General features: G+C 33.9%; 3 protein-coding genes across 7 annotated transcripts; 2 read left to right on the top strand and 1 right to left on the bottom strand.

Annotated features, from left to right (window-relative positions):
- Nucleotides 1-1878: 1878 nt before the first annotated feature.
- LOC140841519 (ubiquitin-conjugating enzyme E2 2) lies at nucleotides 1879-5547 on the top strand. Its single transcript, XM_073209012.1, has 6 exons — nucleotides 1879-2043; nucleotides 2360-2493; nucleotides 2585-2610; nucleotides 3089-3178; nucleotides 4362-4450; nucleotides 5115-5547. Exons 2-6 carry the CDS (start codon nucleotides 2369-2371, stop codon nucleotides 5241-5243), a joined length of 459 nt encoding a protein of 152 aa, XP_073065113.1. The 5' UTR covers nucleotides 1879-2043; nucleotides 2360-2368; the 3' UTR covers nucleotides 5244-5547.
- A 4594-nt stretch (nucleotides 5548-10141) lies between these two features.
- LOC140841516 (protein IQ-DOMAIN 31-like) lies at nucleotides 10142-15472 on the top strand. Of its 4 annotated transcripts, XM_073209006.1 has the most exons (8): nucleotides 10146-10434; nucleotides 10613-10646; nucleotides 11025-11139; nucleotides 11607-11867; nucleotides 12004-12207; nucleotides 12723-12773; nucleotides 13861-14890; nucleotides 15152-15472. In XM_073209006.1, exons 3-8 carry the CDS (start codon nucleotides 11065-11067, stop codon nucleotides 15181-15183), a joined length of 1653 nt encoding a protein of 550 aa, XP_073065107.1. In that variant the 5' UTR covers nucleotides 10146-10434; nucleotides 10613-10646; nucleotides 11025-11064; the 3' UTR covers nucleotides 15184-15472. The 4 variants fall into 4 exon arrangements, with proteins under 4 accessions (XP_073065109.1, XP_073065107.1, XP_073065108.1 ...); XM_073209007.1 differs by lacking the exon at nucleotides 10613-10646 and having other exon boundaries at nucleotides 11056-11139; XM_073209005.1 differs by lacking the exon at nucleotides 10613-10646 and having other exon boundaries at nucleotides 10147-10434.
- Nucleotides 15473-15875: 403 nt separating this feature from the next.
- On the bottom strand, nucleotides 15876-20113 carry LOC140841517 (serine/threonine-protein kinase PBL34-like). 2 transcript variants are annotated; one of them, XM_073209011.1, is made up of 7 exons: nucleotides 19204-20113; nucleotides 18162-18499; nucleotides 17934-18069; nucleotides 17108-17244; nucleotides 16900-17023; nucleotides 16058-16571; nucleotides 15876-15945 (listed from the first exon to the last, which is right to left on the bottom strand). In XM_073209011.1, the coding sequence occupies exons 1-7, from the start codon at nucleotides 19406-19408 to the stop codon at nucleotides 15939-15941; spliced, it is 1461 nt and encodes a 486-aa protein (XP_073065112.1). In that variant the 5' UTR covers nucleotides 19409-20113; the 3' UTR covers nucleotides 15876-15938. The 2 variants fall into 2 exon arrangements, with proteins under 2 accessions (XP_073065112.1, XP_073065111.1); XM_073209010.1 differs by having other exon boundaries at nucleotides 15931-15977.
- Between the last annotated feature and the right edge of the window lie 4553 nt (nucleotides 20114-24666).

The raw sequence follows: 24666 nt of genomic DNA, 5'->3' as shown, positions 1-24666 counted from the left end.
TAAATAAAAATAAAAAGAAAGATTTTTAAAAGGTTTTTACATGATTAAACAGTAATGTTTTCATGTTTTTCTAGATATAGTTCAAATCTTATTCGAAAACTACATCAATCTATGTTTCATATATGTACTATATATGTTATCTATTCTTCTATATTATTGGTATTATATTATAAAGCTTGAGGTCATTAGATGACATGAGAACTTGTTACTGTTATTCTTCGATAATAGCTTACAAATCATGTTAGTCAGATAACTATACTGAGCAAACTTTGTATGATAAATTTGTCCGATAATATATTGATATGGAGAATCAAACTCTTGACTCTTGATTAAACGTTCATATATTACATCAACTTGAACATCTCTCAAAACCAATTCCTAAATACTCCACGTTTGTTTCAACCAATTCCTACATAATCAAATTTATTTTTATGTCAAAAATATTTTGTTTTAGTTTGAACAAAAATATTTTTGTTATGTCAAAAATATTATTTTTCATTTATGGACATATAAACTCATTGGACATAGATATACGAGACTGTTGTATACGAAACTTACGCTTAAAAAACTAGTACAATCTTCAAAATTGTTATCTATGAAAACCAATTTTATATATACACACTACATTTACAAAACCGCCAATATATAACATACATGGAAGCAAAACATTTCATATTAGTTAGAGAAGAAGGACAAAGAATGCAAGCAAAAATAGCCCTGCTCAAATGAATTATGTTAACTAATTATAAATAATTTTATACATAACCCCAAAAAAATCTTAATTTCAATATAAATTCTCAATAATGTATATTCAATCGATTTAACTCCGGAAAAAAATTATAGAGTTCGTCTTCTTGCTAACATAAAAATAAAAATCTAACGTAAAATATTATTTTTCGAACATTTGAAATTTACGTAGAAACATATATTCGACATAACCAAATTAAAATTGAACCATCACAATTGAGCACAAGAATAATTAAATATGTTAATGAGATGTGTATGGAGCGGGTACGGGTAAACCCAATACCCGTCCCGTGAAGAAAATTTTGACACATTATCCGTCCCACTCCGGTTAAATATTATTCGGACCCACCCCACCCCGACTACAAAATGAGGCCGGGTAGACTCGTGAGACCCGAATTTTTTTAAATGAAAACAGTAATCTTGTTATCACATGACTGAATTATGAAACAAACAAGCCTATAAATACAACACAATAAAAAACAAATTTATGTCTTCGACGGTCAAACAAAGTATTTTCACGACATAATGTATTACATATAAAAAAAGAGTTATCATCTCTTCAACTCGACATCCCCAAAAATAACTCATAATAGAACTTAAACAGATCAATGTAATATCAGAGAGTAAGCAATCTTTCAGACACATTCTTCAGGATCGTCTTCCTCTTCATCAAGAATGGTGGGGCAAGTTGGTAAATTACTTGAAGAATTACCTACAAAATAAAAGTGAGAAAGAAAAATGTAATTTAAAGAGAGAAAGTACAGTCAAAAAATTAAAATGAAAGTACAATAACAAAATAAACTATGATTTATTTACCTTCCACATCATCTCACAACCATCTTCGCGAGAACATCAATTTATATCTACATATATGGGGCGTGTATGAGGCAGATATTACAGGACTCATGACCCGTCTCAAACCCAGACGGATCTGAAAAATTGGACACGAGACCCGTCCCATGACCTATTTAGTATGTCCAAACCCGTCCCAGATGAGACTTGTTCATTACGAGTCTGGGTAAAACTCGAACTCATTAACATCCCAGAGAATAATATGCTCCGGCAGCTTGTGTACGACGCGAAGTCATAGGCTTCAATTTCACCATAATACATTAATACTACATTTTCTATATACGTCTATTTTTTGGTGTGGGACTTCCACCAGCGCGTCCGTAAGTTGCAATTATATTATAATAATATATATATATATATATATATATATGTGTGTGTTTGTGTAATCAATAATAATAGAAAGAGGAATACGCTGGAAAAATCTTTAGCCGCCCTCATTTTCAGGTATTACTTTCTCTTTCTGATCAAAATTTGAAGCGATTCTGTGTGTTTTCACCAACTCTAGTTTGTTGATTTCGACTTGTTTGTATGTGGCGTGATTTATTATGATTATGCATGCGGATCTAGGGTTTTGGATGTGTCGATGATTGATTTTGTGATTAGGTAATGTATAATGTAACTTTGGTGCTGGGAAACTGAAGATTTACTATTGAATTTTAATGATTTAGACCTAATCTGTTGTCTCGTGCTCGATTTTGTTGATTGGAGCTCGTTATTAGTGTAATTTAGGTGTATTGGATTTACGTGGTGGTGATTGTAGGCGGTGAGGATGTCGACGCCATCAAGGAAGCGTCTGATGAGGGATTTCAAGCGACTCCAGCAGGACCCTCCTGCTGGCATCAGTGGCGCGCCTTATGATAACAATATTATGCTCTGGAATGCTGTTATATTCGGGTATTTTTTTTATTGGACTGTCTGTTCCTGTTTGCTGGTTATTTATTTAGAGATTTGCTAAATAATTTGAGTTGTCTATTTGGAATCACAGGCCCGATGACACTCCTTGGGATGGAGGTGGGAATGTTCTTCCTCAAAATCAAGCTTCTGTTTGGTTTGGTTAATGATAGATGAACTATTATGAACGTTTCTTGTAGCAGTTTATAGTTACAACTTAGATGTGGTAAAATTTCTTATTTATTGCTGAATGGGAAATAGGTCTAGGTCATATAGCTTTTGGTTTTGGGTTTTGAATCGATGTTATCTTCGCTTTGCCAAAATTACCTAGTTTCATGGATTGCTATGCTCATTCCAAATGGTTTTACATCACCTTAAATTTGAAATTACGTGTTACTGATGTACTAAATTTATGAATTTATGTTTACTCTAAATAATTGCTGTATCATAATTTATTTTTTTCACAAGTTATTCATATCAAATGTGTTATTGCATGAGAAATATAAAATACAAATACTTGATGTATGAACTTATTGACATTGAATATGGTTCTCTCGATCATTCGTTCTTTCTAATATTATATTTTGTTTGCTGCTAGGCACGTTTAAGCTGACGCTTCAATTTACAGAGGACTACCCAAATAAGCCCCCAACAGTGCGATTTGTATCTAGGATGTTCCATCCAAACAGTAAGTTACTTGATGGTCAGTTTATTGATTTCATAATCTTGGCATTATGCTCTTTTCTTGACTACTTTCTTTTAAAAGTTTCACAAAGCCAACGCCAACCACGGAAGCAGTGCAGTAAAATAAAACATATATATATATACACACACACACACAAACACACACATAATCATACCATTTAGTTGATCCCAACTGGATTGGGACTAAGACATGTAAGATTATGAAAGAATCTTACCTTTATGAATCACAGTTATAGCACAAGATGAAATATCATCTGCTCTTTATAAACATTGCAAAAAGTTACTGCTGCAGTCTGCATGTGTACAGTGTATTAAATGGTTGTTCTTGATGCTTTTATGTTAGCATATTGGTCAGTATGCACTTATTCTTAGGTTAAAGTGGCATTTATATCCTATGATGTCATTTCTTTTATGTACAGTCCAATCATGACATCTCAAGAATCTATCAGCAGTTATTTAATTATTTTATTTTCTACTTATATTGAATAAATAATATATTTTACTGTGCTAAACATGATTTGTGACATGGTTCTGTTATGTTTTGTATGGAGTACCACATATCTTGGTGGCAAGGTATTCCTTGCATTCTAAGTTTTCATTCCTCTAAAGATGTCTGATTAATTGTGAGGAGGGATTTTATAGCTGTTTTACCCCATCAGTGTTGTACTAAAAATTGTCCTGCTTCCATCAACTTTGTCCCAGCGAGCGTGAAACTTCTGTGCCTAGCCGGATTTAGGAAGCATAGATTTTTTTAAGAGGCACCTCAACCATTTTCATGTTAAGTTGCTCAATATTCAAATTTGAGTTCAACTTTTTGTGTGCATTCCATGTAATATGATGGGGCCCACATAGTTTTATCCATTCTGTATTTTGTGGCTGTAATTCTATAAATATCACAAATAAATACAGTGAATCATGCATATCTCATTAAGATATGTGCACATGCATAATTTTTTAAGTACATTTTTGTTTCTCGTTAGCTAGTATAATGATTTGACCACCATTTTTACATTTTTTTCTAAAGAAACCATTGGACATGATGTGGTTTTAGATGTATCTCCAGGAGACAATTACTGAATGACATTAATTGACAAGATATTCTAACTAAATGGAAAAACATTTCGATACAATCATCCCGTTCTTACTATATTTCTGTTGTTGTTCAGTTTATGCTGATGGAAGTATATGCCTGGATATCTTGCAAAATCAGTGGAGTCCGATATATGATGTAGCTGCTATTCTTACATCTATCCAGGTAGAGTATGGCTATGAAATGTTGAACCAGGTCTTTTCTCTGCATGTATAGCATGGAATATCAATTATGATAATTTAAGTTCTCACTTCTCAGAGAAGAATAAAACTAAAACTAAAACAGCTAGAGATGAGTACAAGCAGGAGTTAAGGTACGGCATTTGGCACTGAAATATTAAGCAGTAATTATATCAATTTTTGTGTGTTACAGATGCATGTAACACGTCTATGTGAAGGTATAATGTTTGTGTACTTTGCGCAATGAAATCTTGTAAATATTGATTTTTTAGAGACCAAAAATCTCTGGCTTGTGATTTGAATTTTTTTAATATTGAATCCAAATGCATGGTTGAGAATTGTTAGAAACTGCTGGATAGTTTGTTCATTTTCCACTTCAAAATTGAACAAAAAATATTATTTGCCCTTCACCGCCCTCTCAAATTTAACAATGTTTATAGGCTGCCAAAAATGCTAAACTTGAAGTATGCCAGTCTCTTCAGAAGTCGTCTTTGTGCAACAAAGACCAATAAATTTTCGTATGATTATCAGGATTATGTTTGATTAATATTTTCTGTTTCTGGTTGTAACATAGTATGTTGGGATCACGTTTCCTTCTGATTGCTGCCATGACAAGTCAATCATCATTTACTTATTTCTCTCATTTACAGTCGCTGTTGTGCGATCCAAATCCAAACTCACCTGCAAATTCTGAAGCAGCACGGTTGTTTAGTGAAAACAAGCGTGAATATAACAGGAAGGTGCGGGAAATTGTTGAGCAGAGCTGGACGGCAGATTAATTGTTCACTCCTAAAGTCCGCATAATGGAGATTGCTACTGATAATGGTGCTTCATATTCCAATGTCCTTTCTCCTGGTAGAATCATCTCTGTTTCTGTGAACGTTTGCTTTATTATCATTCCTACGCAAGTGACTCCTATAGTTTGAGAAAACATTGTTATTTTATTACATGCTAATCTTCAGGGACTCTGAAGAGTCTTTTTCTTGATATGTTTCTGGAGTTCGGTCGTCGCATAGTATTTGTACATATTGATATCTTGTACCAGATTGTATGAAAATGTATCAAACTTTTGTTGTTTTTTTACCCCTTTAATTTTATTTAAATAAAACTCTGTGCATTACCCATTGTCCCTGATTGGTTCCCCGAGTTAGAAATTCCAATGTCATCGTCATATTCCGTTGTTGACATTTTATCTTGTGACAATCCTTTTTCCCTAACTAGTTTGGCTGGAGTAAATGTACCTCTCTTTTATTTTTTTATTACAGATTTGTTTAGTTCCCAACAATCAAACTAGTTAAGGGTTGACTCACTACATTTGAAATCGACTGTAATCTGTTTGAAAATAAAGTTTTATCGATTAGAACTTAATTTAGCTGTCATCATCAAAGGGTCATTGCCAATAGAATGTTGGACCCTCTCCTCTTGTTATAATAAGCTTATTTTTGTTTATCAATAATCAACTATATCTTGAACTACAATATCCTCATTAGCACTAGGCTGTCAATTTCATGTGGGAGAGATTCTCATAATTTACTTGTTTGACGTTTCATCCCTTGTTATATATATATATATTTCTCGGTGGGAATTATTTACATTGTAAAATTCTCTTAATCAAAAATTTGGCCATAGGATTCTTGGATGATTTTATATTCCATTGGGTGTAGATCACTCAATGTACAATTGATGCTTTTTTCAACAAAACATGGGATGTTTCAAGTTGGGTAATGCAGGTTTTGAATATATTAATTTTATACCCGATTTTAAAATGGGTTTGGGTAGGAATACAAATTACACGACTCAAATGTCCACATTGATTTGCCGAATTCTTGTATTGGAAGAATGACCTTTGATTTTAGTTGTTCCGACTCATATTTCATTGACAAAGATTGGAAGTATGCATCTTATAATTAAATAGAAAACAACATATTATCATATCTAAGTACAGTTGTTTCCTTTTGTCGGTGAATACACACAACAAACCACCAAAAGTCACATGGGGTTTTGTTGGAATCATGTGCTCTTCAAGATCACAATGTTTCACTTCTAGAGTAGGTCTGTTGTGAGATCACCTTACGAATCTTTATTTGTGAGACGAGTCAATCCTACCTATATTCACAATAAAAAACTGTACTCTTAGCATAAAAAATAATATTTTTCAAAGATGACCCAAATAAGAGATCTGTCTCACAAAGTACGATCCGTGAGACTATCTCACACAAGTTTTTGTCTCACTTCTATTCTGAATTGAGGAGTTGATATTATTCTTGAGTTGTAAATAACATCAACATGCCTCGATATAATGATTTTTTTAAAAAAAATGATAGAAAAAAACTTTTATCATTATACATTGGAAAATAAATCAAAAGGGACCCTCGTCAGATAAATGGAAATGGCAGCCAACCCTCGTCGGGACTTGGTTGTCTTAAAATATACCTTATGTGAGAGATGAGTCAGATGACAAGTGTTTTTCCTATTTTAATACCATTACATCACGCAAATGCTTCGTATTTATATAGAAATTGATATATATGTTGATAATCCAAAAGCTAACATTTGACTACATCATATGAAAATAAATATTGCAAGTATAGCAGATAATAATATTTGGGCTAGATATGATGCATGTTGTTTTTATATATACTCTTTATGTATGGTATAATTGTATATATAATTCTTGCTTCGTGAGACCATCTCACAAAAAAATTTAAATAAAAGCTGACATATAAAAAAAGTGGTTATGGATATTTTTTTTTTAAAACAAGTACAAAACAAAACAAAAGTGGCTGTGGATTTTATATCGATAAACAGCAAACCGAAGTAAACTATTAAAAAATAAAAATCAAACCAAATTTTTTGGTATGGTTAGGTTCACTTGGTTTAAAAAATAAAACCAAATTTAAAAATAAAAATCAAAATACTTTGTTCAGTGTTATTTAGTTTATGCTCACCCTAATCAATAAATTGTTCAAAATTTGAAGGAAAATGTGTCTTTCAATCGAGAGGCGTCTATTTAGTAATGTCGTGTCTAAGAAATGCACCTTTCGGGTTCAATATAGTCATCGGAAATTCAAGAAATGAATCGAAAGCTCGAACATTCATATACTCATAATTTATTTGTATTTGGATCGTTAAATTTGAAATTATACTTGATTTGATATTAAAAAGTATTAAATTCAATTGAATTTCGAGTTTACTCTACGTCTAATTCAACAATTTTACTAATAATTATGATGCATTTTAAATATATCAAAATGAATATCGTTAGAAATCAGATAATACATTGTTCAATTTTCTTTGCAATTTTAGTTGTATTTCTGCTAGAATGTTGATATGACATTGTGTCGAAAAATGATTATGATTACCCAAGATAATTTTTTTATGGTAACGTTTGTAAATTTATTCAGAATGCAATAAATCGTCTATTACAAGATTCACCAACCAAAGCGAAAAAACTCCATTTTCCCAAACAAAAGGTGCAGGGGAAGAAACCGAAAAAAATGCAAGTGAATGCGCCAATCGATTCGTCGATCTGCCAACTTGTCTAAGATCTGTATCAGTGCTGCTATCCAATGAGTTCCGAATATCCAACGCCAGTACACCACAATAACTAAAATCTTCTGCTGGGTTCATGACTGCTGAACCGCCAACAGAGAGTCAGTAATAATTACATGGGCTTCTATCCCACGTTCCTGCAACAGCCTCATCCCATCTCTTATTGAAAGGAGCTCAGCGAAAACCACCGACTGTGGCTTAGAGATTCGTTTTCCGAAGGCAAGCAATATTTGACCGTCATGATCTCGCACTATGCCCCCAATCGAATAACCACCAGTGTCATTATTAACCGCCACATCTACCTCAAGTTTCAAGGTATTAACCGATGGTCTCGTCCAGCGTTCGAGCTGGGGTATTGGCTTCGGAGTAGGTACGGTAAGTAAGGATTCCGAGCTTCCTTGAAGTCTTTCAAAAGGGAGGCGCTCCACTCCACATCCAAATGAGCACATCCAGGCACCTTCTCATGCAAAAGCCGCAATCTATCATGCCATACAGCCCAGGTGCGCATCGCAAAAACCTCCATATCTTCCTTGCGTAACACTGCTGTCATTTGGATGAAGGTATCCAAGAAATCCATGTCTTTTACCTGTTTCAGAAATGGAAGAAACATTGTATCCTTCCAACACTTCTTTGAAAATGGACACCAAAACAGAGCGTACTCAGTTGAATCATGACCATAACCACACAACTGACATAGATCTGTGACAGAAACATGATGTCGTAGCAGGTTCGCCTGAGATGGAATAATGTTGTGCAAGGCTCGCCACCAAAAAATCCGAACCTTAGGAGGAACTGACAATGACCATAAAAATTTCTACCAAGATTTCGTATGGGTGGTCGAGGTATGGCCGGGCGTATCAAAGAACCCGACTTCAAGCTTGTAGCCATTCCGCATAGTGTAAATCCGCTTTGTCCACCCATACCTACTCATAACTTATTTTTATGTGTTAGAAAATGGTAAATCCACTCGTACACCCATACCCACTCGTAACCTAATTACTATATATCTATAATCTATAATATATATGGCAAAAACTTGTGTGAGACGGTCTCACAGGACTTACTTATGAGAAAAATATCTTATTTGGGTCATTAATGAAAAAATATTACTTTTTATGTTAAGAGTATTACTACTCACTCTATATATAATAATCTATATCTATACTATCTATTAAGGTTGAGGCACTTAGAGTAACTAATTTTTGGTGTCATGGTCTGTTTTACTAATTATATATATTAATAAATTGTTAAAAAATTAATGTAAGTTACATATAGTTTAGTGGATAAAGTTTATGTTTCTAAGTCATAAGGTTGTAGGTTCAATTCCTACTTGGATCTTTTTTATTCCTTTTTTTTATTTATTTTTTTAATTTATATATCAAAATTACAATATAATCACTAAATATATCTTATAAATATATTTTGATCCTCATTTAAATATAAACCAAATAAATTATAAAAAAGTATCGTACAAGCACGCAACGCGTGCGTCGGTGTACTAGTATATATAAAGGTTGAGACTAATACAGACAAAAAATGACACCAATTTTTTTTTTCCAACTTTGACATTATGTGATACTAATATTACACTTTTGTCTATTTTTTTTTAAATTTCAAACACTTTTTTTTTTTAAAAAAATTTCGAACACTTTTTTTAAAAAAATCCAACAATTCAATCAAATGTCACTTTAGTCCATATATGACTATAAAAAAGATTACAGACACACGCGGTGCGTGTGTAGAATAACTAATAAAAATTAAGATTGGGCCTAATAGAGACAAAATTGGACACCATTTTTTTCTTCTAAATACTAATATTACACTTTTATTTTGTGTTTTAATTTTAACAAACACTTTTATATATATTTTTTTAATTTAAGAACCGTTAGTCTTTGGTAATTATAAAAGAGGTTGTTCACACGTGGTTGCGTGTGCTGAGTGACTAGTAATATATTGAAGCACAAGCATCCAATTCCAATATATATATATATATATACATAATTGGAAATCGGAGCAAAATCCGTAAACGACGTCGATCACGATCCCCAAAAAAATTCAAATACGAAATTGGAGCAAAATTCGTAAACGACGTCGTTCACGATCCCCAAAAAAATTCAAATACTCTCTAGTCCAATCAGCGCCTCGGATCCACTCACCCATTTCTGCTAAAAGCGACTGTATACCTACACCTACTCGCTCTCCTCCATTAATATACATACATACACAAAGTGGAGATGTATACATACACAAATTCTGTTCTACTGTATGTATCCCTTTCCACTTATGTTTGAATAAGCGGGCGCAAGATTTACAGAGAGAGAATTAATATAGGCTCCAGAAATGGCGAAGAAGCTGGTGGAGTGATGAGGTGCTGAGGGGTCCATTTTCTTGCCATGAGTGTATGAAATAATTTTGCAGGTATAGCGGGCTTTTGATGCCTTTTTATCTTTAACTTTTAGACTTTTTCTTCTTCATTTTGTTGTTAACTTTCATATCAATCAAGTCTTTAACCTGAAGTTTAACTCCGTAGCTGTTTTTTTTTTTGGTGGTGGGTTTCCTCCATTTATACCTGTCTGTTGTTTGTTGGGTTCGTCAGGATTCTGATGTAAGATAAACCCTTGGTTTTTCAGGTATACAAAATCGCAGATCTGAGCTGCATTGCTGTGAAACCCACTTTTATTTACTTGTATTTTTGGAATTTTTGATTCTTGTTTTATGTTTGTGATTCCTTATGAGCATTGGTGTTTGATTTGAATCTTCCGCTATGTGTTTGGAAAACATATATTCCTCTTGAATCGTTTGTTCTTTGAGGCTAATGTTTTTGACCTTGTAAATCAGAAAACATAACTTTTTTTTTTTTTTTTATAGGAAATAGGAATTTTATCTGGCGCTGTTCGGTGGGAAAGATTTGTTTGTATCCAGATTTTATTGCTCGTCTTTTTCAAAGGAAAAAAAAATTGTTTCAACGACATTGTTTCCTGATGCTTTCACTTAATATAATGTTGCAGGATTATATTAAACAACTGTTGTTTTAAGCAGTGTTCTTCAATGGGCAAGTCTCCGGGGAAATGGATCAAGACTGTGCTCTTCGGGAAGAAGAATTCGAAGTCTAATTTATCCAAGGTGAGATACTTGTTCAATAAGCTATTATTGCATTTTTAATGTGTTTTGATATTTTATCGTTGGTGTTTTGACGAATCTTTTGCTTGCTCTTCATTCTGTTTTCTACTAATGATGTTCCTTTGCGTGGTTTCCCAATGTTTGAGGTTCCGTCAAAGAATTACTGCTTATACCTTCTCAAGATAATTACTGGGTTTTCCACAGTTTCTCAAGTGTTGTATGAATGTTGAGTCCACTTATAAAGAAATATATTGTGGATGTTTTACACACCTTTTACATATTTTTATGTTTCTTAGTCATTTATGTCTCCATTATGTTTTCATGCTTCCTTTGCATACTTGCCATCTCTATCAAGAAGCCATTCATTATAGGATTACCTTTTCAGTAAAATTAATGGTTCCGTTTGGTAAATAAATTCATAATGCTGATTGATATTGCTGTGGGTGTCACAACGTGACTCCTAATGAAAGGCTACTGCAAAGTCCCCTGTGGAAAATCAGGCTGGTAAATCTGCAGCCATTACTGATTTGCCCTCCCAGTTGACTGATGGAAATACAGAAGATATGGAAATTGCGAAGGATACACCTGGTGCTCATTGTGATGCCACCCAATATTCTGGGAATCAACGCTTGGATTCACAAAGTAATCCACTGGTTCCAGTGGATGATGCTGAGATGAGGAGGCAAGAACATGCTGCCACAATAGCACAAGCAGCCTTTCGAGGATACTTGGTAAAGTTCTCTAAAATTGCATGTGGATATTGCTACTTAGATGAGCAGCCTGAGCCATGCATATGATTCTTTCTTTTCTGGTCTGCAATTGATTACTTCAACTTCTTGGCTTCTTGCCATTGTATTTCAACCATAGGCTCGACGTGCATTTTGGGCTCTCAAAGGTATCATAAGGCTGCAGGCTCTTATTAGAGGACATTTGGTCAGGAGACAGGCAGTTACTACTTTTCGTTGCATGCGGGCAATTGTTAAGATCCAGGCTCTGGCTCGTGGCCAAAGAGTTAGATTTTCCAACACCAGGCCTGAAAATTTTCAAAAGTTTAGTTTTGCAAAGTGTCAGGTAACTTTGACCTGTATAACGTAATTTATTTAAGTTTCTTCGTTTGAAGTCTTGTGAATGGAGAAATAGGCGATGTGAGAAGTTCCCTATAATAATGGTTCGAGCCTACTTGACTCCAAATTAGTCTGGCCTCATCGGTCCAGGAACCGGGGGTTCTATATGCAAAATATGCTTTTTCTTAATTCTCGGCCCTCAGAACATGGAAATGTCTTCTTTTTGTCGGCACTTTAGTTTTTGCCTCTGGTTTTTCTTCCATCTCTTCTCCGCCAAGCTTTGAGTGTTTAGGGGGGGAGATTGCTCGATCGTTTTAGATTGTCACCTGAAGTTATGAGTCAGCACATTGAACACTTGATACAAAATTTATTTTAACATTCTTCTGGTAAATTTCTTTTTTTTTCAGCGTAGAATGATATATTAACTCACTTTTTGTAACATATACTTGTAATATTGTGTAACATTTTTCAAGGTTCTTGGTGCCTGTATTTATATATATCTATCCTTATGTACTTCATCAGGATTCTAAACATGTGGACACGGGAGAAACAACAAATACATATATTCAAAAGGTATTGATGTTCCTCAACACCTCAAGGTGCTAAAACATATATATTGGTCATTCGATGATGCTATTTGAGTAAACCAAAGAACATTACCTTAGATTCTTCTCTTGGTTGTCAAAAGCACATAAAATGCGCGCTTAAGCGCAAAGTGTAGCGAAGTGTGCAGCTTGCACTTCAGTGCACTCCAAAACGCGCGCTTTTGCGTGCTTTGCGTATTAAGAGCGTGCTTAAGAGAAAAACAACTTTTATGTTTTAAAAAAATCTGATAAAGGAGAAATCGTCTATTAAAAGCGTGATTTCTCTATTTATTAAAAAATAAAGCAAAGGAAAACCTGATATCGTGTTGCACCCACTTCGTCTTTGATATTTGATATTTGGAAGATGAAAATGATGATGATTTCAATATTTGATATCTCGTGTTTCGAATTGATTTTATTTTTATCTTTTTAGAATATTTTATTTATTGTGCTTTATTTCCATAAAGCGTGTGCTTCTATTGTTAGCTGAACTGATAAGGATCGAGTTTGAGAATGAATGTTATCCTTCTTTGTATCACTCACTCGTAAAAATGAAGAAGAAACCAGAATTCCTGTCTTTTCTAAGAATTCAGCAGGTTTGGGCTAATCTTTTTGTCTGACTTTCTTTTCATGGTTTTCTCTCTTCAATCCAAGGCTACTAAATCAGTGAGATCTCCTAACACCCTGTTGGATTCGATTTGCTCATTTAGTTTGCTAGGCATTTACATAAAGTATTACCTCCAGACCCTTTAATTTATTTAGGTCTTAGACTGTATTCTTTTCAAAGGGCTTTACATTTACTTATTCACAACATAATGAATTGTCAAACATTGATACCCTCCTACCATTCCCCTCAGGTGGGTTGCCTTTACGAAACACACGACAATATTTTGGAGGTCATTTCTCTCATGATCTATTTGCTCCATGTCAAACTGAAGCTTTTCATGAAAATTGCACATTTTAAGCTCTTTCTGTATTGTTGAGAGAGACATAATATTATAAAGCCATTTACTTACACAACGAAAATGGACTCTCTTGAAGTGTGGACCTGATTTACGGACTTCCTTTACTTTTAGCTTCTTGTCATGTTGCCGGCTGCTATGCCTTTGAGTCTGCATTACAGTCAAGTTGAACCCAATTCAGCCTGGAACTGGCTTGAACGTTGGTCATTATGTCACTTTTGGGAACCACCTGTGTTGGCGAAAAAATCTTTGAACGTTAAGCCTCTGAGAAATCAGGGAGGCTCACAAATTGTTGAAACCGTAGCTGGAAAGTCAAAACGAAGTGTGAGAAAGGTTTCAACAACAGTTAATGGGGACACTGGTGCTTTAGCTTCTACTGAAATTGACAAGTCCAAACGCAACTCTAGCAAAGTCACAAGTCATCAAACAGACCCTGTGCAAGAACAACCCCAAAGTGAACTTGAGAGGGTCAAACTCAATTTGAGAAAGGTATCTACATCCGTAGCTGCCGCATCTGAAAAATCAGAAATGGAAATCAAGAAGCCACAGCCCCCGCAGAGTATGAAAACCTTGTTATCTTCTGCTACTCCTGATGTTCCTGAGCAGAAAAACATGATACCTTGTGAAAACCCAACCAATCCAGATGTTGTAGTTGATGAACTGTCTTTTGTTGAAGCTCCTTCAAAGACAATATTAATGGATGAATCAGCAGCTGTGTCACATGATGATCATCCTGTGGTTGAGCTTCACTCATTAGAAAATGGTGGGAAGATAGAGAGTCCCTCAACTTTGAATGAGGAATCAAGCTTCAAGGAAGAACAGAGTGGCAAGTCAAATCAGAAAATAAAGAAAAGGAGATCCCTTCCAGTAAAGCCAGAGTATCCTGAAAACATATCGCAGAACACCCCAAGTCTACCAAGTTATATGGCTGCCACTGAATCAGCAAAAGCAAAGCTTAGAGCTCAAGGATCTGCTAAATTTGATGAAGATGGAGCTGATTATGGATATGTTCGCCGTCATTCTCTGCCGGCTTCCACCAATGGCAAATTGAGCTCAATGTCACCTCGGATACAAAAGCCAGCGCAAGCTAATGGCAAGGGAGGCACCAAAACTAACCGATCATTGACCACCCCTAATAGAGATGGTAAGGATTGTAAATATGTTAATTCCCGCAGTCTAGTTTCTGACGTAATCATCTTATTTCTTAGTGACCAAGTTTCAGTACACTTAATCACAAGAAACTAATTAAATACATAGTTCTCATTTATAACGTGATGATCCCCTGTCCTTAGCAAACTGTTCTCTGGCTTTGTATAGTCAACCATCGATATGCACTATGACCTTGATTCCTTCCAGTTTTATGTATTTGAAGTGCAATGACTCATTTGGGTGCCTCGCTTTTCAGACAAGGTGCTTCAGCCTGGGTGGAGGAGATGAAAGTGTGGCAGCGTGCTAACCTGGAATACTCGTGGAGGTCTCGTGTGAGACTGACCATGTTGCCGCTCATTTTCTTTGATTCATGCAAAATCTCTACCATAAAGATGAAATTTAAGTTTAACAAATGATCAGGAACTATTTGAACCTTTGTTTTCTGGTTGGTTGGTTGGTTTTTTAGGGAATGTATAGTCATGGATTGAGAGTCTCTTCGTTTAATTAACTCCATACTCTTCAACTGTGTGCTTTATAGTTTATTTGATTAATTTTATACTCTTCAATTGTGTGATTTTTAGTAGTTTCAGTTAATGTTCTCTTACTTCTGTTGCTTGAATGAATTCGTGTGCTGCTGTGTAATTAGTTGGAAACTCGAAGTCTCTTTATTTTTGCCCCTGCAAAGTGTACAAGACAATTTGTACAATGTAATAATTGATAATGGGCAAAAATGTCTATCTCAAGTACACACTATCTAATAAATATAAGATGAATTTGTGTTTCAAACAAGAGAAGTTCTTGAGTCGGCTTAGCAAGATGATACTTATTGAAAATGCTAGAAGGCCAAATCAAAGTTCCTCTGATCATCCAACTCTGTTTAGTGTGAACCAAATCCATAAATTAAAGAACTAATACGATGAAATATGATCTTCAATTCAGAACAAAATGGACTACACATAACTCTTAAGAGATTCATTGGATACTGTCAACATAACTTATCACTTTGAATCGTAGTTTTCGTTGAACGAAATCTGCTGAGTTTGTCAAAGACTACACCAAAATTGTATTAACAATATTCAGCTCTGCAAATACAATATTTTTACTCGAGTGAAAATAGGTGCTATTACAAAAAAATGATCAGAGGGAGGCTGGATAATCTTACGATTTTTTAGGATTTGGTGATTGGAAAGATTGGAACTGGTTATATGGAGAGGCATGAGAGCGATTTTGCATGGAAGGGCTTCGAGTTGGCTGTGCATTCTTGAGCGGACCAGGTTGCAACCTAACTCCATTTCTTGCATTTATGTTGACATTAGCGGCCCGAGCAGCATAAATGGCCTGGAAATAAGAAGAGGAGCATGCCATGTCTTTCAAATTAGGCAGTGGTTCAAGGGCTTCAACAATTTCGCTCATTTGAGGTCTAAGTTTTGCCTCACGGCTAAGGCAACGAGCAGCCAACTGCACAGTTCTCTGTGAGCCTTTTATTGAGAATCGACCTTCAAGACGTGGATCAATTAGCCTGTAGAATCTTCGCCTTTCCCCTAGATATGGTCTTGCCCATTCAACCAAGTTATGCTCTCCATTAGGCCTGGTTTTGTCCATCGATCTCCGTCCAGACAACAATTCGAGTAGAACCACCCCGAAACTGTAAACATCACTCTTCGCTGTCAAATGTCCTGAAATTGCATAGATTATCGAGTAAGCTAGCTATGAATTTTCAAACATAATGAATAACAAAACGAATTACTAAAGATAAAGATGTACAATGTTTATTTTTCTTTTTCATGATCAATCATAAAATCATCACCTTTCATGCTCTTATTGAACTAGAAATAAAAAAATTGAAGGAGTTATATCTTCAAATCATCCTGTTATCCCCATAATTCAAACATTGAAAGGCATTCAAAGTCCTTTCTTCTCCGAGTTCAAAAGGACTCTTATTTCTCAGGTAAAAGATCAAGAAAAATGTATTAGGATCTCACAAGGGAGGAGTAGCATGCTCACCGGTCATCACATACTCAGGGGCAGCATAGCCATATGTTCCCATCACACGAGTAGATACATGTGTCTTGTCTCCCTCGGGAGCATCTTTTGCAAGTCCAAAATCCGAAAGCTTTGCATTGTAATCCTAGATTAACAAAAATAAATAATAGGGTGTCAGAATAAGCAAAAGAAATACACCTTCAATATACTGAGGATATCTTGCCACAACCGCATCTAGCAGGATATTAGAAGTTTTAAAATCTCTATATATCACTGGTTTTTCAGCTTCTTCATGAAGGTAGGCAAGGCCCTTCGCCGCACTTAGTGCAACTTTCATTCTTATAGACCAAGGAAGAGGCAGAGACCCTGCATTAAAGGGAATACATCATATACTGTTAGTAAAGATATAAAGGCCAGGTGACAGAAAATGAGCTATCAAATAAAAATGTCTCTCGAATATATACCGATTGAAAAGTGAACTACAAGATTGAGGATATAGGAAACAATGTAAACAAAGTCAGAAAGTAGTGATTTTGCCAATATTAGCATTCTTAGAAAATGGGGAGAGGTCACCAAATGCTCACATGCAAACACTTTTGCTCCAGTGACCAGTCAAATATTACATGCATTTGAAGAATTTAACAAACAAGATTGTAGCATCAGAAATTCCACGGCCACCCTAGCAATCTAAAAGTGCAAAGAATGCATATCCATTTCAATCGATGTTGTACTTGCATGGTCGTAGACCATTAGTCATAAATACCACGAGTCTATTCTAACAAAGTAGACTGTGTTAAAGACAAATGAAATTGTTGATACATTTTCAACTGATTGCCAGTTATAGTTTCTTTAATAAGCACATGAATAACCTGATAGTACCATCTATACATTGTGTGTCAATACCCGAATAATTGTTTGTATTAGCCACTTGAAACAAAAATTCAATCAACAATGAAGCTCTATATGTTATAGATACAGCTATGCCTGATTAATCCAATTCCCAAAACAGCAACAGTAAACGTATACAAATTTTGGAGAAGAAACCAAATGCATACTCTGGAACAAGTGATTCTCCAAGCTTCCCCGAGGCATGAATTCATAGACCAGGAGTCTTTGGTTATCTTCTATGCAGTAGCCTATCAATTTAACCAAATGCGGATGGATGAGCTCTCCGAGATAATTTACTTCAGCCTACCACATAAGAATGATTTACAATTAAAAATATGTGGAAAATTTCAGACGTAAAATGCATAAAGCCTGCTAAGGAAAAAGTAATTTCATACCAGCCACTCTTTGTGGCCTTGAAGTCCATTGTGGTTGAGAGTTTTCACAGCAACAGCAAGGCCTGTGCCAGCTTTCACTGGTGTGCTGCCATTCTCATTGACCCAACCCTTGAAAACACAGCCAAAGCCACCCTCACCAAGGAGGTTATCAGGCCTAAAGTTCCTTGTGGCCAGTTTCAATTCGCTATAACTGAACTTACGAAGCTGAGAAGCTATTTTCAGCTCCTTATCTATTTTAGGTGTTGATGGGATACTTTCAATATTACTGTTTGTTGAAGATGATACAGCTCGAGCAACTGGTAGGCATCTACTAGAATCATTAGTAGATTCACTTTCAGCTGTCACACACAAAAAAAGTCGTTGCTCAACTGCTTATAAATTCAAATTGTGAACGGAACAACAAATGGAAGTTCTAGGATTATATCCTGAAAATGAAGGTCGAGTCTGGTGTAGATGTGCATCACAGGGATGCAATTTGAAAATTTCTTTTACGCTAATCTTTGCATTCTTTCAGCATAATCTTGCCACTCACTGGAACTACTAAACACATCCATGTATAGTCTATTTTTCTTAATTAAAAAACACAATACAATAACTATATGAAAAATGAATTAATGAATGCTTACTATAAAAAAGCACAAATATACAACAGAGAATTAATTAAAGTTGGACCCCTATCAAGTAGACGGTGCATACACATATTTCGAAAACAGTGAACTTGGTGAAAGCATCATCAGTTATTGGCTTACGGAGAGCTCTCTGGCATCCGTTAAAGAGTAGACAAATAGATCAACAAGATTAAACAACAATCTCAGTAGTATTCAAACGCACTCACACCAGTGAACACCAGGGAACACTAGACATGTATCTTCACAGTTGACAAGAAGATATGAAAAATCACCACAAAGGTATAATATGGTAACTAATCGTCTCCAACATATTAATTGACACCAATTATAGAGTGAAAGTCAGCACCAACCATCGGCATTTAAGTCACTCGAAACAACACTAATGAAATACGCAATCTACTCCGAGTCCATACCATATTGTGAGCTAGACCCACTAACAGAACTGTCAACCTTGGACCTTGTAGACAAGCAGCTTCCAAATAATCTGAACTTAATCCAACATCTACTCTGCCCACCATCACCTTCTTCATCATCATTTAGTATTTGTTTCCTAACCTTTGATTTAGACGTGCCCTCATTCATTGTATTCCCATTGATAGTTTCAGGACCTAACCCCATTATCTTCCAAGCCCTTGAGCAAAAATCCCATAAATCAAGAAACGAGCACTCAATTTCAAAAGCCCTCCTTTTTAGCTGTGCCCTTATCCAAAGATTCTACTTTTCACATTTTTTTAAGGGCAAGTGAGGTTACCCTCCAATACAAAGATACCAAACTAATCAAATACGACAAACCATTTAAAAAACAAAAAGAAAGAAAGAAAGAAAGCAACACACAGAAAACTGGCAAACCAAAATTTCATCCAACGAACAAGACCAAGACTTTACTTCAAAAATAAAGCCAAGAAAAGAAAAAGACAGGAGCCCAGATGGCAAAAATGGAGTACCAAAGGCAGATTTACTACAAAACTACAATCTCCCGATCACTCAAAAAGCAAGCAAACAAACACTAAACCGCTAACACATGACTACTATCCACATTTTCCACATCAAGACATTGTTGTACATTCAAGATTCAGAAACAACAACTTGCACGCACTCTCGCACACCCTCACCCCCTAACCCACAATGCACTCCAAATTTCAAATCCTCACACAAAAAACAAAACGGTATGTTATATAGTGTGAGCCCATGGTTAAAGAACTGGTTCGTCAAAAAGAGAATGGGGACACGAGCTGTTGTCGAGGCAGAACAAAGTTAAGTTAGCGTGGTGTACAATGTGTGTGAGAGAAGGGTGGGAGGAGAGAGAGAAACGTGCGTTTTTGCGTGAAAAGGAGAGAGACTTGGCATGAATAGTAGAAAACAGAGACAAACTGGTCACAGGCTGTGACACAATAAACGCCAAAGTAGGATATCATTGGTTGTTGATGTGGCCCCGCGTGGGCGAATTCTCGTATTTGATTGGCTAGTGAGTAATTTTGTATACAGTGATGGTAATTATTGCACTGTCTCCACTTTTTCTAGGATTTACTGTTATTGGATTAGGATTTTCCTTTTTTGATTTTTCGTCACCTATCCCATTTATATATATACAGTTTTGATATACTACACATCTATCGTGTACATCTATGTGAGCATCGATGAAGTATCACTCATCCATTAAATACACAATTTTTCTATATTTCATCTCATCCAATTAGTAATTAACACCTCATCGGGGCTCAATAGATACACGATAGATGTACAACATATCGAAATTATATATATATATATATATATATATATATATATATATATATATATATATATATTACCTTCAACTATATCTATATTCTTCCGTCAAAAAAAAAAAACTATATCTATATTCTATGATATTATTAATTTCATTATTTTGGTTCTTATCTACTAAATGAATATTTTTACTTTTTGTTTTACAAAATAAGGTGGACCGACCCACATTCCGAGAAGTCAGAGTCAGCTTTCTATATAAAATTCAAAGAATCTCACGGATCTTATTTTGTGAGACAGATCTTTTATTTGGTCATCCATGAAAAATATTACTTTTAATGTTAAGAGTATTACTTTTTATTTATGAATATCGGTAGAGTTGACCTATCTCACAGATAAAAATTCGTAAAATTATCTCACAATAGACATACTCATTGTAATTTGGCACAAAAATACTTGTACTATTGTATTACGAAATAATTATATAATACAATCTCCGAACTGATTCAATTCATAAAAAAATATTATTTTTAATGATAATTATGAATTGAGTCAATCCGTCTCCCGAATAAAAATTTATGATATTGTCTTATGGCAAAAACTTGTGTGAGACGGTCTCACGGGTCATATTTGTCAGACGGATCTCTTATTTGGGTCATCCATGAAAAAGTATTACTTTTTATGCTAAGAGTATTACTTTTTATTGTGAATATGGGTAGGGTTGACCCGTCTCACGGATTAAGATCCGTGAGACGGTCTCACATGAGACCTACTCTTGTCTTATAAAACATGTACTCTTAATTTGACTACACATAGTTCAAGATGGATATGAAATGATTACCTTTATCTAAAACCTTCAATCAAATTTTGAATTTTCATGTCCATGCCTCATAAATTTGAGATGAAATATCATGTTTGAGACCTAATTGTAAGAAAAACTTTCCCCCAATTTGAAAACAGAAAATTAAAAAAAAAAAGTCGAATGTTCTGCTTAAACTTAGATCGATTTCAGTTCTAGAATAGGAAATATAATAAGAATCTATTCAATTTTTAAAAATAAGAAAACAAAATCGTGTGAGATCGTGGCCAAAACCTTTAAATCATAAATATGGGGTATATAATGATAACTTTAACTTATATAATTTAAATTAATTTTGTGAGACCTGATACAATTAATAAAAAAAATTAAATTTTATGTCGAAAATATTAATTTTCATAATAAATATGAATCGAATTTACATATCACACGAATATAAATCAGTGACACAGGCAATGCGAATTAAAAATATATGTGAATTAGTATGAACATGTCTATATTTACAACGTATTATTAAAAACGAAGTAATTAGATATTGAAAAAAAATATCTCTATTACGATATTACTTATAGTTAATCTGACACTATCGAATTTGATTCTAATCGTAAAAATTTCCTCAACAACTCGCAAAAAATGCAGAAACGCTAAATAACGCATGTGCACCGGATTACCAATAACTTTTTATTTAGGCATGAAATTGTAATCATTAAACTAGAAAAGCTCAAGACCCTTGAAACAATTGAAAAAAAAATTAGAATCATAAAATAACAAAAATAAATTTTTTTAGAAAATTTAAAATAGAAAAACTATTCAATTAAATTCAATAAAGATCAAGAATTATTTCCTAAAATATTTATATTTATCTAGAAAATATGTTTAATTATAAAAAAACACTAATTCTTAAACTGGAGTCAAAATCTAGCCATCGGTTGGGTCTACATAGAGTTCTAAACCATTGGAATACAAAAATCTTGCCATGAATTTGGCCCAACGATGAACCGATTACAGCAAGCTATTTTCGTTTTTTTTTTATAAAAAAAACAGCTATTAAATTTCGAAAAAATAAAAAAAAAGGTTATCACACGAGTTAAAAAATGTTTGAAAGAATTTATAAACTCTAAAAATCAGTTTATAAGTTGTTTTAGAGTTTTTAAACTTTCATAATTCGTTTGGTAAAAAAAATTACAAACAACTTATAAGTTGTCAAAATAAACTCTTTGACTGCTTATAAGCTGTTTAAAAAAAATTGAGGAGTGGGTCTCATGTGAGACCGTCTCACGGATCTTAATCTGTGAGACGAGTCAACCCTACACATATCCACAATAAAAAAATAATACTCTTAGCATAAAAATTAATATTTTTTAATGGATGACCCAAATAAGAGATGCATCTCACAAATACGACCCGTGAAACTGTTTCATACAAGTTTTTACCAAAATTGAGATACCCTACTTTTTTTTTCAAAAATATCTTATTTTAACATTTTCATTCTCCAAATTATCCTCGTATATTTTCTTAAATTCACATTTTATCTCAACTTCTTAAATTCACATTTTATCTCCTTGTTTGTTTGTTTTTTTTTATCAAATTTAAAATACGGTTTTGTTATATGTTTTTATTAGGATATAAAAAAAATTAAAATCACAAAATAGTAAAAGTACAAGAACAAGAAGACAATATTCTCTTTGTTATTATATAAAAAAGAGAAAAAACAGGGAAACATCATATATTTGACTGTAGGTGGTTGTTTTTCTTAAAAAGAAAACACTACAGTAATAACATCATAGTTATAATAAATTATATAGCAGAAAAAAGAGAAAAATAATAAAAAATGATTTTTTTTTATTATAGAAAAACCATTCCCGAAGCCACAGTCTGAATTCTGATTCCGTTTCTTTACCTTCCCATCTTATTGGCTTCTTCCCATTTTACAATTGTTTTCTTCTTTTTTTTTTCTTTCCATATTTAGTTATTCCAAAATTTCCAAAAAAATAAATTATTATTGAAAGTGTTTTGTTGAACATAATGTTAAGTATTATAAGTGTCATATATAATAATATAATAATATAACACATAAATAAATAAATTTAATTAAAAGTAAGACAAATATAATTATGCACGAGTGAACACACTTGTACGATACCTCAGAGCAAAATAATCATTAGAAAAAAAAGTAGTTTACAAAAATAATATTAGTGAAAAACGAAAAACTATCTTAACAAGTCAATGAAATAAATTACATCTTAAAATATCAATAACAAAAATGACTAAAACACTAGAACGCAAATCTGTGTGGTCGAAATTCGGAGCAACAAAAAAAGTTCTTCAACCAACGTTTGTACAGTGTTGGCTTCAAATATATCCAACACGTCACAACAACACACTGAAACAGAGATGCTTCGTCTATTTGAGTTCTTCAGAAAATTCTCTCGAATTATATATATTCTCTCGTATCTCGATCGTGTTGTTTTTCTATATAGTGCAAAAATTATTCTTCAATATATATAAACTTGTGTTGTTTTTTTACAGGATTTTTTGAATAGATTCCTACATGAAAAGGAAATTAATCTTATAATTAGGAAACAAACTCTTTTAATTATTAAAGCTCAAATCAACGCAAGACCCGCTTTGTTGCTTCAAAATGAATTTTTGAAGGATGTTGCATAAACCTAGAAATCATACCAATAGAAAATGGATCGAATATCTGGTCAAGTATGTGTTAGATAAATCAAACCTTCAACCAAGTTTTTAGAACTTTTTGCATCATCCATCTCTACCCCATCTTCATGCTGCAATTTTTCATTGATATTCATTAGTGTGGTAGCAGGTTTACAATTTATCATGTCAAATTTAATAAGAAGATCATTTGCATATTTTTTTGAGAAATAAAAATCACATCTTCTGCTTGTTGAACTTCAAGTCCAAGAAAATAATGTAGTAAACTCATGTCCGACATTTTAATCTCTTTCATCATAAGTGTTTTAAATTCACCCAAAAGGGAGTTAGAGGAAGTTGTGTAAATTATATCATTAACATAAAGACAAACAATGATAAAATCAATTTTACTTTCTTTCTTCACATACAAAGTGAGCTAATTTTCACTTCTCATAAAACCATTTTTTTGGAAATGTGCATCAATTTTGCTATAAGATACCCTAAGAGCCTGCTTTAATCCATAAAGCGCATTTCTCAACTTATACACTTTGGTTTCTTTTCCTTCAACAATGGAACCTTCTAGTTTTGTTACATAAACCCCATATTGCAAATTTCCATTTAAAATTGCGGACTTGACATCAAAGTGATACACATGTCATCGTAATTGAACAGCCAATGC

Source organism: Primulina eburnea, chromosome 9 (genome assembly GCF_022965805.1).
Source record: "Primulina eburnea isolate SZY01 chromosome 9, ASM2296580v1, whole genome shotgun sequence".
NCBI lineage: Eukaryota > Viridiplantae > Streptophyta > Magnoliopsida > Lamiales > Gesneriaceae > Primulina > Primulina eburnea.
Note: the sequence above shows the minus strand (reverse complement) of the source record. Positions and strands in the feature narration are given on the sequence as shown.